The following is a 17,330-nucleotide window of genomic DNA, read 5'->3' as shown; positions in this document are numbered from 1 at the left end:
TGAGTTTTATTAGGACAATGCCACAGTCAAAAGAATTTTTTTTCTTTCTTTCAATTGTCCAGATCAATCTTATGGGCAGCTGCAAACTTACTTTGCTGTATGCATCATGTTTTCATATGTTCTGACTGGAACATGCATTTTACAGAATGACATCTTTTACTTTTCTTAATTTATTCCTGGATTCATATCATGCAAAGTGCAGTTTAAGCGCTCAAAAAAAGAACTTAACATATTGTACTTGAAATAAATGTTTTGTTTGTCATAAGCAACTCACTGTCATTAAAACTGTAATAAAATTGTAACTATCATCGTCACTATTATGACTACTATCATTATCATTATCATCATCAATGAAATGAAATAAGAGAGAGAGAGGAAAAAAAAAAAAAAGAAAAGAAAGAAAAAAAGAGGAGAGACAGGCAGCCAGTGGTGTAGGTAACTTCCCGGCACCACTCCCTCACCTGCGAACCAGGATGCTGGACAACTGGCACTCCTTCAGGGACAAGGTCTTGCGGTCGATGGGGCACTGGCGCTGGATGCGCAGGTAGTTGCGCAGGCACCGCGCGCAGAAAGTGTGGCCGCAGCGCGTGTCCAGGGGACTGACCAGCGGCTGCAGGCAGATCTGGCACATGAGGTCCTCGTCCACCGCCTGGTAGTAGTCATACAGGTGGGTGCCCTGAGGCTCGTGCAGCTGGCCGCATGACGGGCACACTGTGGCGTCCCAGGAAGAGTGGGGGAGAGACATGCTTCTCTCCTTCCCCTTTTTCCGCCCCAGACTGCTGGGTTAGCTGCTTCTCGTCACCAAGGAAAAAAATATTTCACAACACCTGCATTTCCACCACCACCACCCCGCACACACCCCTCCACTCCTGGTCAGTATGCACTTGGGGGAAATTCAAATGTGACACAGCTTCTCCTCTTCAGTCCCACTTTACAAGAACGCATCCACACAATTCAGGCATAAAACTGTCATTTGTTTCCCTAACACACAAGTATATAACTAGGTCCAGTTCGAATTTCACTCAGTGCCAGGACAAAGAGCGTGATGTCTCTACGTTTCAAACGTCGGCAGGGACCAACCTCCCCAACATCCAACAAAAGCCCAGGCAATCGTTGTGGATGTGGTGACAACCTCCTGTCCAACAGGACCCTGCAGGCTATTGGTCACATGGTGTGGCTATGTGCCAGACTCTACCACGAAGAGGACGGTGAGGCTGTAGAGTGGACAGCATGGTGTCTGTTGTCCCAACCAGACAGTCAAGTCATCTTGGATGTCTCTGCCCCGGCCACTGATGGTGGTGCCTAGACTGCAGACAGACAATGATTGCAGTCAACATGAAGATGTTTTAAAAATAATGGCGGTCTTTCTGTCAACATTCACACACAGCTAATAAATCACACACACACACACGCACACACAAACACAGAGTCTGTTTCTTACACACACACACACACAAACGCATGCACACACATACAAACACACACACACTTATTCAGATGGGACGATAAACAAAGGTCCACTGCGCAGCGCACTTGACACATAAAATAATCCAAAGCATCACACGGGTTTTCCCCCGCAAAATTATGAAGAAAACTCCACCTATTATTTATCTACTTTCAGTTTCAAACTTTCAGTTTCTCTCAGATTTGTTCTGTAAATATTCTCTCACCATACAGATGAACAAAATATTGGGATAATTGCTCCATGTGTATTAATTTCAAATTTACCACCTTTATTTTTATATTCTTTTTTTTTCTTGGTGGTAATACTTAATCTCCAACACCCCCTAACTGATCTGAGTAACTGCAATAAAGAAAACCTTACCCCATTCCCCACTCCCCCCAAAAAGAAAGAAATAAAAGGCACAATACAGCAGATACACCAAATAATTCTTCCTCTTTTTATTCCTGGCACATAAAGGAGGAGTTTGTATTATACACCCTGTTCGGTGATACATATACTTACCATGTCAAACTGATGCAAACTAGGCCTATCGGTCTGCTCTGCTTGGTCAAATTTCGCATGCCCGCTCTTAGTCAATCAAAGGCCTCTAAGTAAAAGTTACAAGTGCTGAATCATTCTGTGGCCATTGAGAAAATGCCCCATGAGAACCACGGCAGAGACACGGGGATGGACGGCATTCAAGTTTGACATGGTAAGTATATGTATCACCAAACAGGCAGTATAAAACAAACTCCTCCTTTGGGTGTCATATACTGTACCATGTCAAACTGATGCAGAATTTAAAGCAAATGGATGAGGGCAACACCTACTGGTTTGCATGGAGAGCCCTTGTAACCGACACGGCAGTGTTAACCGTGACAAAGGAAATCCCCTTGGAACCGTCAGCCCTGGTCATACGGAAATCCCTGAGGTAGAAGTTGATGAAGGGATTCTCAGACCGCCAGGAGGCTGCCTCCAAGACATGCTGCAGTGGCACCAAGTGCTGGAAAGCAGCCGAAGTGGCTATGGCCCGCACTTCGTGTGCTCTGGGATTAAGACAGCCGATATTCCTGTGAGCATGAGAGTAGCCCCTAAGAATGACTTGGGAAACGGTCTCTGAGAAGAACACCTGTGGCGAGACCTATCTCAATAGTATCTGAGGCAGAGATGCCTATCCTCATCGTCTTGGGCAAGAATATCAAAGGTCTGACCCTCAGAGAGGAGGAAGAAACCTCCGTGTCTTGGTTCTTAGCCAGGAACTCTGGAAGGAAACGGAGGATGAAGGAACCATCTTTGTGGAAGGCCAGATCTTGTGGCATTCCACTAAGACCGTGTACCTGGCTTCTACGACAGCCTGTGGCCAGCAACAAAAGGAAAGTGGTCTTGATGGTGAGTAAGTCAAAAGGAATAGTACCCAAAGGCAAAAAGGGTTGCTTTCCGATGAAATAAGCACCAGGAACAAGTCCCACAGGGGCACTCTCCTGGGGTTTCTAGCTTCCTTCAGAAAGGCACCCCTAGCCACCTCTCTGAGCAGGAAATCCATGTCAAAGGACGGACCACCTAGCTGTCTTATGGTGGTACAGATGGTAGACCTGTACCCTCACACAGAACTAGCAGACAGGTTGAAACCCAAGGAGCTGTGAGCCAGAAAGTTGGCCAGCTGCATGCTCGTAGGGTTAGTAGGGGGAACGTCCCGAGCCGTACACCACCACAACCATTTCTTCCAGCGAAAGTCCTATAAGGCCCCAGTCCCTGCCCTCCTAGCTTTGGAGACTATGGAGAGGAGGTCAGAGGAGGCGCACCCCTTGGTAAGTGCCTCAGACACAAGGGCCGACCGAGGGGTCGAAGACTTCAATGTTGGTGCTGACAATTCTGACCGCACAGCAGCCATGCGTGCAGGTGGAGCAGCTGAGGGTTGGAATGAGGGATCCCCGAATGAGGCTGCCTCAGCAGATGAGGTTTGGTTTCAAGTTCCAGAGGTGGAATATGTTTCGGGGACTGGAGGTTTGGATACCAGGGCTGAGCCAGCCATTTTGGTGCAATAAGAATTAGCTGCCGGCGTTCCCATCTGGCTTTCCGGATCACCTTGGACAGAACTGGAAAAGAAGGAAACGCGTAGGCAATCAGATTGCTCCAGTCTAGAAAAAGAGCATCTACTGCCCACTCTTCCGGGTGCATCTGCCAAGATGCTGGCTTTTCCTGCTATGTGTCCTGGCTGAAAGAGCAATGCCCTTGCTGTGGCACCAACGGAGGAGAGCCTCGGTCCACAGGGAGAGGTCTGCCGAGTGCAACCCCCCCCCACACCCCCCACCCCCCAACTCCCCCTTTTGTTCACATAGTATGCAACCGTTGTGTTGTCCGTGAACAAGCGGATGGTCTTGCCAGTGGCCTCCCCCGCAAAGTGCAGGAGAGCCCTGCGAACTGCCTCCAGTTCCAGAACATTGATGTGGCATAGGTGCTCCTCCGGGAACCAAGTCCCTGCTGCATGGAGTAAGTCCATGTGGGCTCCCCAGCCCAGGGAGGAACCATCTGTGAAGAGTTCAACTTGAAATGTAGGTGGGGCTATGGGCACCCTCTGTGTCCGAAGAGGGAAGACTAGCCACTCTGATGTCGCCTTGAGGAACCACTTGCCCAGACATATCAGGGTATCCCATGGTTGGGTTCTCTAGGACCACCATAGCCTCAGTGCCCTCTGAAGAGGACGCTTGAGAACCCTGCCCAGGGGGATGAAGGGTGCCATGGACTCCCATCATGCCCAGGAGAGATGAAAGTGTCCACGCTGTTGCCCGACAGGAACGGCGCAACTGGCAGAGGAGGTCTGCCAGTCGGTCCCAGGACTGACTTGGGCACAGATCGCATTTCTCCTGGTTTGTGAGGAAGCCCAGTTGGGAGCATAGGTCTAGAAGTCTGGCTGTATGCATCTGACACAGGGCCTGTGACTGGGCCAGAATGAGCCAATCGGCCAGGTACACAAAGAGACGAATGGATTCCTACCGGACGATGGACACCGATTCCCACACCACCTTGGTAAACAGGAAAGGTGCGACTGAAACACCTTGTCCCTCCACACGAACCTCAGGCATCGACGGGATGCCAGATGAATGAGGATATGAAAATAAGTGTCTTTCAGGTCGATAGAAGTCGCCCAATCGCCCTGTTGAATGGTTTCTCGAATCTGCACCTGAGTGTCCATCTTGAATTTGATTTTGGGGAGGAATTTATTGAGGGGGGACAAGTCCAACACTGGTCTCCACCCTCCAGAGACCTTTGTAATTACGAACAACCGGCCGTAAAAGCCCAGGCCCGGGTCCGAGAGTTGAGATTATCACCACAATGAGAAGTAGGTGTGATATATCTGTCTCTAAGACGCTCTCCTGCTCCACAGAGCTGGCCACATAAGGAGGAGGGGTGGGTCTTGGAGGGAGGGGGGTCCTCTGCCCAAAGCAGCATGTACCCCTACTCTAGCACTGACATAATCCAGTCGTTGAGTCCAGAGTGCACAACTGATGTGTGTGCTGGGACAGGTTTCCTACTTGATGGGTCTGGACGACTTGTGGCACTGAATTGGGCCTTGTCACTGGGGGTGCTGCTTTCTGGCTTTAGGCATGGCCAGTCGGCTTGGACGGGCATGAGGTGACTTATTCCTCTGCCTATGATTCTGCGCACGCCGCCTTGACTTTGGTGGCGTGGCATATGGAGAAGTTACACTTATAGTTACCAGAATGAAATATTATCATATATATATATATATGTTCCACCACAATTTTTTTTCTAAAACTTACTGAAGTAATGAACTTTATGAAGTCTTCTGCAGACTGATAGTCTCATGTTTGGTCATAGAGTACAAGTGAGTTTTTAACTTAAGTTTGTGATCATTTTTTTCCCCATTTTGGCAGGCAAACACTATTCAGGGGGATTCGCAATGCAGTGCTGATACTATTCTGTCTAGCTGCATTAAACAAAAGTTTAAAACATAACACAAACTCATCACTAACTACCAACCCATGTTTCCACTCAAGTTTACACCAACAGTCAGCATAATCAGTCAACCCTCCTACCACATGCCCACCCCTGTTCACAAGGTCGTATCTCAATTATTATTTTTTTCTCTCAAGAGTCAAATCATCTCCCAAAAAGTCATCAGTGAATGTGTTTTGAAATGCACCAGTCAACTTTGGCTTCCAAGTATCACTGCAGTACTGGCAAGCAGAATAACGAGAGTGTGGTACATCACTTTCACTTCGTCCTACTCACCCCTTCTCCAGTTTTAAACACATCCAAATTATCCCAAGAAAGCAGAATTATAGTGACCCATACTTTTGTCAGACTCAGAGCCAATATTTATATGGTGCATCAGCAACACACTATATAACTGATGACTACTTTCGTCTAACACTGGACAACTAAAGAAGGCAGTCCGGTGCTCACTGCAATCAAACACCACACAAGCTGCACTATAATGCTCTCATGTCTCTCTTTTCACACCATGCAGGTGTACAATTCAAACTAAACTCTCTTCTACATACTCCTATATATATCTCTTTTTTTTCTTTTTAAGGCAAGTTATACCTTTCTTCTTCTGTTTACAAGGAAAGTCAAGAGAACTTGGTCATTTTGTTTTTCCTCATAGAACTTTACTGAAGTGTATTTTTCATTTGCTTTTCACTTCTCTGGCCGTGTACTTGTAACCTGTGCAGCACACAAATCACGTCATCTAACCCTTCACACAAACTTGTCCATGGCAGAGACAAAGAACCTGAGAAGCAAGTACAAGACTGTCATAACAATGAGCAATCACAACTGCTCTCCCTTGGCTAAACAGCTGCAGAGCAAATGCTAAAGCAACAATGGTTCATAACACGAAGCACTCGTGATCTGAACCACAGTGTGAATCCCAAATTGAACAGATAATGTCTTCCGTGATCTTGGGCATGTGGTGGCTCTGATCTACAAGGGAAAAATACCTCATCACAACAGTCAGATCATCCTATGCTAAAAGAGCAGGAGACAAATGGGGGGAAAAAAAAAAAAAAAAAAAAATAGTGGGTGGTACCCTTACAACTCCTGCAGTCGGTTATTGATTTTTTTCACCATGAATTTCTGCCTCCAACACAAAGACTGTGTGGGGCTGACTGTGACAGCTGACTGCCACAAATGCAATTCAGCTGGGAAAGGAATGCCTCTTGCATCAATGCTAAACATAGCACCCTACAATATGCCTTTAAATAGAACTCGCCTCAGCTCCAATGTAAATAGAAGAAGGGGTTATGAGCATACAGCCATCCTGGAACTCTGGTGGTTTTTGTAAAAGTATAACTGATATACAACCACCACAGATCAATGTCTATACATCCAAATCCACACAAAAATTTTTTAAAAATAATTTAAAAAAACACACAAAATGGCAGTTCAATACAAAATGATAATCACTGCTTGCATCCTCCAACAGCATCACTTTAGAACTTCTCAGATTTTCTAGTTCCAGGAGTGGAACTGGGCGTGACTGTCCAGTATAATGGATACATCTTGGGGAACAATGTGTGTGCTTGCAGTATGATACACACATAAACATTAAAATGTATTACCACCAAAGAATCAATGGTGCTGTGGTGTTATGGTGCTTTTTTTTCCGTTTGTTTTTCTTTTTGTGTTCATTTATTTTGTAATCTGAAGCTGGGATGGACTGAATGTGATGAAATATACTCATGGAAAAAGGGGGTGTTGGGGGTGGAAGAGCATACAGATCAACTCTACACTGTACGCAAAATAAAGTCAAATCTTTGCCTTTTCACTGATAGCTTAATACATCTCTCTCTCTCTTAAATCATTGTTTACACATAAATTGTAGAACTTTGCAAATGATATTTGCTTCTGGTAAATGAAGTACAACGGATTTTGAGAAGAAAAAAATAGAGATGAAGTTAAAAACCAGTCCATCCAATCCAGTCAATCCTATAAACTTGACCAAACATTAAAAATCTGTCTATTCTGCAGATTACATTTGACCATCATTACACAGTTTGTATACATAGGTTAGATAGTTAGATATATATATATCCACTGTTAACAGTATTCTTTTGTTTCTCTCGTATCAAAGTAACTGTGTGCATGCATAAAACACACGCACACACACACACACATACACACACACACACTCTCAGATGCCAACCCCTGTATAGTGTTTTTAGTAACAATCAGGAAATTTTGAATTTGGTAGGAACACTCGACTCCAAGCCACATCAGCAAACGTACATTTTATCTACAAGCATACAAACACTTGGACCTAACAATATGCTTGGCACTTTCATCGAGTTGCCCAAAATGGAGGGCATGATGCATGGATATTTTTCAGTGTACGCTTGGTGAAACTTCTGTTCCCACCGCTGCTTCTTGACAGCTGCACATCTGTGACATTGTGTCACTTCCCATTTCCCTGGTCTTTCTTTGTCTTGTTTCTCACAATTGGAATCCATGGCCGTCTCCTCTGTTTTGAGCCTCCCATTCATTCCTTGTTTGATCGAGACGCAACTTGATTTAGCCAGGTACTCTCGTGTTCGGGCCAACAATTACACTGAATGGTCCACGACATACTGTTTCAATATAAACATGCACACGATGACCTGAGCATTATCATGTGAGACCAAGGTCAGCAGTGGCTGCCTTGGCCTTGTGATCAATAGATCTAGAGTATCTGGGTAAAGTTACAACAGGAAAGCATGTGACAATGCTATGTAGTCGAAAATTAACTTGTCAAATTAATTTTGACATTGACGTAATCACGGTAATGTCATAACAAACTGAGATCGAGCGTAAGAAAATACTGTGAAATCGAAACAGTTGGTATCTCTCTCTTTTTCTTTATGTGTGTATGTATATGTATATACAACTGATTGATTGATACATTAACTCAATACAGTGTTAAAAACAAGAAATGATACTTTCTGTAAAAGGCTTCCCTTGAGCACACAGAGAAATACACCCCACTCTGCTTCAGTATTTATACATATATGCACTGCACTAGTCGTGGCACAGGTAATACATACTCAACACCACATAAACCAGCGTATTTGTTAAATAAAACAAAGCACAAACCTGAAAGTTCTCCTTCACAAACCAGGAGTTCTCCTTTCATATATCAGAGTTGCACCAAGGAGGAATGAACTATCCGTTTGCACACTTTTGTCTGATCTGATCTGATCTGATCTGACAACATCAGTCTTGGTGGATTTAGCTGCCAGTATATGCTTGAGGGGTGGGTGAAGGGGTCCAAGGGCATCTTAACAACATACGCAAAACAAAAACAAACAAAAAAGCCACTGAAATACTCACATTACTTTTTTTGAAACAGCCTTTTTTTCCCTTCCTTTTATTAATATTATTAATTGTGAAGAGGAAGACAGGTTTTCATGCAACCTGAAGTGTAATATTCTTATGACTGACACAGCATAAAAAAGCTGGAACAGGTTCTCTCTCTCTCTCTCTCTCTCTCTCTCTGTGTGTGTTTCAAAATTATATTCACTTGCTCTTGCAATTTTTTTCTATTTTCTTCACTTTCAGACTTCCAGTTCCTGTCATAATTTTTACATTGGAAAAATTCAAGTAGGAAATTTTAGAAATTTAGAAAAATTCCAAAAAATGTAAATCAATATATGCATTAAAAAAAAAGTAAATTAAGGAACAGATGGTAGGGGCATTACTAACTTTCACATACACACAACCGCAAAATATGCTGTTTCGAATGGAAAACATTTTTCCTTATGGTGCAGAAAAAGGGTAACATAATCAATACTAACACTTTCAAACAACATATATAGATAGTCAAGCACTGGCAATTAAAAAAATATCTTTTTTCTTCTTGAAAGTCAGCAAAAACAGCTAAGATTTTTTTTTCGCCAAGATAATTAAAATATCTAGTTCTTGAGTGCAGCTATTACAAACTAGTCATCGCTAATTGAGAACAATTAAAGATCTTATTTCAAAGTTATGAAATTAAAAAAAAGTAATAATAAATGTCCCTGGACTGCTATCTACTTTTTTCTTCTTAACAAAATTTTTTTTCTTGCTATGCGAGTGACAATACTGTAAAATTTCAATATTCTTTGCTTGACCCATGATACTTTCATTTCACTTTTATCACCAGCCCCACCATTGCAAAAGCAGGCCTCTTCAGCAAACAGCAAAGCAATCATGTCTTAGTGACCAAATCATGAAAGAAATGAATGCATGATGTGATGCAGCACTAAAATACGATTTCATGAGTGTAAATGAAGAAAAGCAATATAACAATAGTATTTTGTGATATTAAAAAAACAAAAAACAAACACCAATACACATGAAAAGGTAAAATAAGGTTGAAGAAAAAAGCTATTTTTGAGTGATTAAAGTGTTGATTGTGACTACACAACAGAAGAACGCTAACCCCAAAACAACTATCTCTCACTGAGTCACACCCAACACACAAACTGATACGACTAGAAGATTACTGAGTAACTCAAGACTGGCTGCATTATGCTCAATATCGAACACGTGTATAAAAACTGAAATATGCACAAATAAATATATCTACCGATGTTAACTAATTTTATTTCTGTGACAATCACGATGATCAGTGACTGAACGATCCCAGCGACGGGCAGCGACTTCAAGACCAGGACAATGCACTCGGGCGATTGACCCACAACTGGCCAGAAATGGGGGTCAACTAAGGCCGACTGCAACATCAGTAATTCCTGAACCAATGCGCTTTGCTCGTAACATGGAGCAAAATCAACAAATCATAGACTCGGCATTAAACGCACATTTTTGTGCTTAACTCCCTAATTAAGCAAGGGAACTCACTGGATACCGATCTGTCAGTCATTGTTCTGTTGACCAGACACCTAAAATTAGAACACATCAGACGATTCGTTTCGAGACGGTTTTTTCCAAGTTGCGCCTTGGTTAGAATGTTAACAGACAATGCTTTTTTCTGTGCCAGAGTCTGAAAAACTGATCGCTAGTTGTTTACCACTAAATGCAATTCAGTATCATTCAAATTTGCTATTATAACTGCGACACTCACCATTTCTGAAGTGCTGGTCGGAAGTTCAGCCATTACGGATGCAGCCAGACTGATGATGTCACATCCACCAAGTGAGGCTCTGACGAGGATGCAAGGAAATCTCTCCCTGATCCCCCCCTACCCCCACACCCACCCCCCGCCCCCTCCCCCTGCCCACCCCACTCCCACCACACCTCATTTAACTTCCATAATTTTTGCACGTATTGATTACATTTTCATGGTTTGTGAGACGAAAAACGGAAAAAAGCAAGATGGTGGCACGTTAATGACTGAATCCGCATCAAAATTAAGTGAAGTATTGACATACAAAATAAGAGTCCCGCTAAGTACTCCACTGAAAATGGGTTACAACAACGACTAATGGTAATATCGTTTTTATACATGCACAAAAATTACCAGTAAAGTAGGTTTCTGACTTAAGAATGCTAAAACAGGACTTTACCCCCCACCCCACCCCCACCCCCAGATATTAATGGATATTTAAAAAAAAAAAAAGAATAAAAAAAAAAAAAAAAAAAAAAAAAAGAACTAGTGAACGCCGAAACATAGTGGTATTTGTGCACAAATCTCTGTCTCTGTCTGTCTGTCTCTCTAATGTCCTATTATAGCGTCCTAAATTATTGCACATATTGCCGGTTACATTTTCATCAGTGGTTTGTGGGACCGCTCAGCGGGAAAATCGGAAAAAAGGAATTAAGATGGTGGCATCTACTGGAGCTTTATGACCACATCCGCATCAGTCGAAATTGACTGAGTAAGATAATTACGAACAAAGTGTGTCCTGATTTGTATGTGTGTTGGGGGGTAGGTGCGGTTGACAAAGTGTGTCTATGACTGAGTAGGTGAGTTATTTGTTAATTATCCCTGTTATTTATTTAGTGTATCTTTTCATTTAGTTTATTTATCTTGTTAGTTAGTATTTGATTAATGTGTTATATGACGTCAGTATTGTCTTATGAGGTGCACATTTTTTTTCATAAAGCTATTGTAAAACATAATTACCTTCATGAATGTTTTTGAGTGATTGCGTTGTATTTTAGCCGGGGGTCAATGACTTTTTTTCACCTAGCCGGTTCACTTCAGATCTGTTACTATATATAGTTATCGTGTTGCATATTTTCATGAATGTTCATGTTTCACTGAAAACGATTGTGCTTGACGTGTTTAATGTTATATGTAGCTCAGTCAAACCAAAAGACACATTTCTGTGCACTGATTTACGGCCAATAAAATTGTATCTTGTCTTGTCCGGCTTGTCTCAGTGTCTTCAGTTGACTTGTCATGTGTGTGTGTGTGTATGTGTGTGTTCGTGCGTGCGTGTGTGCGTGCGCGCGCGCGCGCGCGCGTGTGTGTGTGTCACGTGTGTGTGTGTGTGTGTGTGTGTGTGTGTGTGTGTGTGTGTGTGTGCCGGTGTCAGGCAGTGTGTGTGTGTGTGTGTGTGTGTGTGTGTGTGTGTGTGTGTGTGTGTTCATCCCCAGAAAACACAGAGTATGATTATCACGGCAAGACAAAAGCAGTAAAACTCATTTATTCTCACCTTGAACGTCGATGATAACTCCATTGAACAAGTCCGCAAACACTGTCTTGGGAGTCATATGATAGATGGAAGAACTGAAATAACTATCTCACATTGACTCTGTAAAAGTTTGGCACGCAATCTATTCAGTTTTACTCAGTCAGCTCAAACCTTACATACAGTGGAGCTCGGCGCAAAATGTTCTTCCACGCTCACTGTCATTCTCACACTTTTTACGCATTCTTACGCATCTGCTGTCTGGAGCTGTGCTGCAGATCGATGTTCAACATAAGAAGCTAAATTCTCTCCGCAACTGAAGAGCAGCCAGATTAATTTTACCAGATTCCTCGCTGTCGACCGTGAAAAACAAGCCAGATTAAACATCCTTCCACTTCAAAAACAGCTAGAATTCAACAAAGCATTACTCAAGTACAAACGCACAATAACGAGGCACCACAATATCTAAAACACTCGCTTGCACGAGCCTCATGCCGATACGGATCTGACAAATACATTTTATCACGCACCCGAATTGATATGTTAACTTGAAACTAGTTTTGCCGCCGCATTTTCGGGCGCATCCTGTAGTATGGAACTCCCTTCCTATACACATACAAACGGGCAGTTCTCTACCTATTTTCAAGTCAAGTTTACATAAATATCTTCAACCCGGCTTTCAACAATAACTGACTCTGATCTTTGACATACCGTTGGCAGTAACAAAGACGGCAGTTACGTCTCACTTACTGATTAGTTGTTGTTACTGTTGTTGCTTTTGTTGTTATTGTTGTTGTTGTTCTTCTTCTTCTTCTTAGTTCTTCTTGTCTTCTCATTTTATCTTGTTTTAAATTGCTTTCTTTTCTCTTTGTTTTCTTTTTCTTTCGTTCTTTTTCTTGCATGCATAAATTCATTTCTTTCGTTCTATCATGATCGTGACAGATGTCCAGAGTAATGTTGGTGATGGTATTAGTCATTGTAGTATGTTGCACTTGTCATACGTAGATTTCACAGGCAGTAACAATACTGTGTTTTTAAACACCCGGATGTTTTGAGTAGTTCTTTACTGATGACATCTCTCTCTCTCTCTCTCTCTCTCTCTCTCTCTCTCTCTCTCTCTCTCTCTCTCTCTCTCTCTCTCTGTGTGTGTGTGTGTGTGTGTGTGTGTGTGTGTGTGTGTGTGTGTGTACATGATCACTTTCCTATCCATCTGTCAATCTCTCTCTCTCTCCCTCTGTGTGTGTGTGTGTGTGTGTGTGTGTGTGTGTGTGTGTGTGTGTGTGTGTGTGTGTGTGTGTGTGTGTCTGTGTGTGTGTGTGTGTGTTTCTTTATTCTATATGCCCTTCTGCATCGTATGCCCCCCCCCCCACTCCCCCTGCTTCCCCCTTCATTTATATGTACGCTATTTGTATTGAATATAGATTAGCAAGGACAGATTGGAAAATCCTTGATTCTGAGTCAGCTCTGAGTTTCTCTCCCAGGCTCTCTCTCTCTCTCTCTCTCTCTCTCTCTCTCTCTCTCTCTCTCTCTCTCTCTCTCTCTCTCTTAAGTGACTAACACACCTAGAAAAGCAGGGACCGCTGTGGATGGGACTCATTGAGGTCAGACACTGAAAACAAATGTCATCCAATGCTGACACTGGTAGGATTCTGTTACAGAAACCCGTCTGAACAGATAAACTGGATGGATACTTTGGTATCAGTGGCGGATGCCGTCTCACTGGAAGCAAAAAAAAGAAACAGTCTTCAATTTGGGGACTTTAATTTAGGTCATCTAAAAGTAAGCAGTTTCAGTTTCAGTTTCAGTTTCAGTAGCTCAAGGAGGCGTCACTGCGTTCGGACAAATCCATATACGCTACACCACATCTGCCAAGCAGATGCCTGACCAGCAGCGTAACCCAACGCGCTTAGTCAGGCCTTGAGGGGAAAAAAAAGAAAAAAAAGAAAAAAAGAAAGAAAAAAAGGTGAATAAATAATAGATAAGCTTACACAAATAAATAAATAAATAAATAAATAAATAAATAATTATAATGTAAAAAAGAAAGAAAAAAAGGTGAATAAGTAATAGATAAGCTTACACAAATAAATAAATAAATAAATAAATAAATATATTTTTTTAAAGGTAGTAGTAATAATAATAATAATAATAAAAAATAATAACAATAATAATAAAAAAAAAGATAACAATGATGATAAATAAGCAAATAGATGTAAAACATGAAGACACACATTCACATATACACCCACACATGCATAACAGATATGCACCAAACATGCAGTTTCACAGATATGAAAGCACAGTTAAATACATATAAACGTACATGAGCTCCAACACACACACACACACCACACACATTAGCCTGCACCTCCTCTACCCCCCTCCTCCACACACTCATTTCTAGTCTACGTATCGCAGCTTCCACGGCACACACACACACACACACACACACACACACACACACACACACACACACACAGATGAACACTTACTTGTACAAGCACACACACATATGCCCATATCTCCCACCCCCAACCCCACACACATATATACAAAGATATATATATATATGTATATATACGTTCCAATATCCTGTTGCTCCCACAGTGTAGGCATGCATACACTCACATACCTCATCCTCTACCCCACCTCCCCCCGCACCCCCACCTCCCCCTCACACACACACACACACACACACACACACACACACACACACACACAGTCACACATACACACGCACGTGCACAGAACTCTACTGACACTTGTGTACACTTACACTCTCGCGCATGCACAAACGCACTCAAAAACACAGACCCACTGTCACATCTCATGACAAATCGGATACGAGTGCTTAACCCCCTCCTTGTTTACCCACCCCATCTAGCTAAAGAGCAGTGTGGGTTGTGCTGATTGCACGAAATTCTCAATCTGTCTCAGTCTCAGTTCAAGCTGTTACTGAACTGAGATCAACCTCTTCCTGGTTAGCAAGTGAGAAGATTCTGGGCTTTTCGCCCGCGACTGTCAGAAGAGGCAGCCGTGCCAGTCTTTGGGTGCTTCAGGGCTGTTTGCCCGTCTTGACACTCGTCAGTGGGGGTCAGTTTCCTCCGAGTGGTCGTGTGTTCTTCGTTCTCTGTGTTCTGTGTTCTTCCAGCCTTGGGGTAGTGGTACCTCTTCTGGAAGGTAAGAGGAGACAGTTCTAACCGTCAGTGTGTTTTGTCTGTTCGTCTTGTGTTCATGTCAGAGAGAGAGAGAGAGAGAGAGAGGGGGGGGGGGTGAATATTTAAGTAAATATAATATTTTGCTCAGTGTTTTATGTGCATTTGTAGGATGCGTATGCATATTAGACATAAATTTTATAAGAATGTGATAAAATAGTTACGTGTATTGAAAGGGTTCAACCGTAAAATCTAGATTTAAGTTTTCCTTGTGAACCCCTTCAGTTATTAGTTCTATTAATGTGTGTGTATGTGTGTCACTGTATTATATATGATACATAAGCTAAGATATCCCAACTTCCCTCTTTATCCTTTTCCGTCACGTCCTTTTGTTTCCTGGGTGTGGCTTCATTGCCAGTCTTTGAAACTTTAATCCAGAGTAATACATTTTCTATATATCAACCTTTCTCTGTAATAAGTTAACTAGCCAAAATTGCAATGTTCTAGTCCTAGTTTTGGAAGGGGTAATTGTCCACAACTGTTGTAAGATTTGTCGTTTTATAAATTCTTGGCTGTGTACCCTTATTTTGTTTGGGGAGGGTCAAGAGTGAATCCTGCCAGTGGGTAATAGATTATATCCAGTGTTTTTTAGCGTTCCCACTTTCCGTGTTCATCCACCGACTTCCCTACCCTTCCACTGACCCTCCACTGTCTCCCTGGGAACCCCTCTGCCTGTCTTTGACTTCCATAGTCCAGGCCACCGTTGGCTGCTGCCGCCTGCCGCTGCCTTCCGTCGCCAGCGTTCTCTGGCCTGGCGCTCAGCTGGCTGGGTGTTCGTCTCTTCGTCTTCGTCACTCACTGTTCGTCTTCGTCGTCACTGTTCTTCGTGTTCGTCGTCGCTGTTCTTCGTCGTCGTCACTCACTGTTCGTCTTCGTCGTCACTGTTCTTCGTCGTCGTCACTTACTGTTCGTCGTCGTCGTCACTGCTTCATCGTCACTACATCATCAACGTTGTGCTTGTTTCCATGTCTTAAAGCTCTGGTATTTTGTGGGTTTTTTTTTGTGAGTGTGTTATTATTTATGCATTCTGTTATTTAAGTGTTGTTGTTGCAGCCGGGGTTGTGGTTATTTGTTGGCAAGCTCTGTGTGTGATTAAACAAATGTATGTGAACCCTGAATTGTTGTAGTCTGTGTTTGTGTTGTCTGGGTGTTAGTGCTGGGCTGGGTGGGGTTTTCTAGTCTGCTCTTATAGAGCGTGACACCCACACATGCACACAAACACACACATACACACGCACAGAGGCCACTGCCACTGATTGGCCGCAAGAGGGATGGGAAAAGATCTGATGCCAAGAACGTGGCGTCTGTTGTGTTGCTCAGTCTATTGTATTTGGAAAAGCCCACAGAGACTCTGTTCCGTTATGAAGAAATTTGCACAATGTTGGTTTGGAAATGATGCCGGTATTTGTTTGATTTGCAAAGCATCGTGCTCTACCTTTCATGTTAGACTTACGGCCGCTCCCTCTCTCTGCTTTTATTTCTTTGAGGCGATCGATGGTGTGATGGCCTTGTACCTGTTCTTTTTGATATTCTTTGACTTTTCTGAGGATTTCCGATTTTCCTAGATGTAGGCCGCTCGTTGGTGTTGCGTTACCAGCAAGTCTGCCAGCTCGCTCATTTCCCTTAACACCTGCATGTCCCGGGCAGTATGACCATGTGAGTTTTTTTAATCTGAAAGTTGCGCATTGCCTTATGCCACTCTGGGCTTCCCATTCCGTTTTCAATTTTCTGCATGAGGTTCATTGAGTCTGTTAGAATCATGGCATGTTGGCTTCCGGGCGTATGGATGGACGATAGCCACTGGAGGGCATGTGTCACAGCTTCAACTTCCATCGTTTGGCTGGAGGTTGTGACTTTGTAGGCAGCATTCTTTTCCCTAACTGTTTTTTCATTTTGTTTCGCAGTGAATCCCCAACCGGATTGGTCTTTGGTGACTGAGCCATCTGTGTATATGATGATGTCCTCTTCTTTACTGTTTTCTTCTGAGTAGCTTCACTTCCGCATAAGTTTTGCCCTCTGTCCATTCCCGACAATGTCTTCCAAGAGTGGGTGAAATGGCTGTTGAATAGATGGTTGAGGTTTTCGGGGTTTTTCTCCCAT

At 43.0% G+C, this 17,330-nt stretch overlaps 1 protein-coding gene across 1 annotated transcript in view; it reads right to left on the bottom strand.

Moving 5' to 3' along the window:
* LOC143301482 (ligand of Numb protein X 2-like) overlaps positions 1-10,542 on the bottom strand; it is a 49,820-nt gene extending 39,278 nt beyond the window's left edge. The window contains exons 1-2 of the mRNA XM_076615797.1: positions 10,506-10,542; positions 462-1,307 (exon numbers count right to left, since the gene is read on the bottom strand). Coding sequence (XP_076471912.1) covers positions 462-745 — 284 coding nt within the window. The 5' untranslated portion in view covers positions 746-1,307; positions 10,506-10,542. The remainder of the gene's footprint in view (positions 1-461; positions 1,308-10,505) is intronic.
* Positions 10,543-17,330: the final 6,788 nt, after the last annotated feature.

The sequence above is a fragment of the Babylonia areolata genome, chromosome 27, assembly GCF_041734735.1.
Source record: "Babylonia areolata isolate BAREFJ2019XMU chromosome 27, ASM4173473v1, whole genome shotgun sequence".
NCBI lineage: Eukaryota > Metazoa > Mollusca > Gastropoda > Neogastropoda > Buccinidae > Babylonia > Babylonia areolata.
This window is presented reverse-complemented; position numbering and strand designations above follow the sequence as displayed.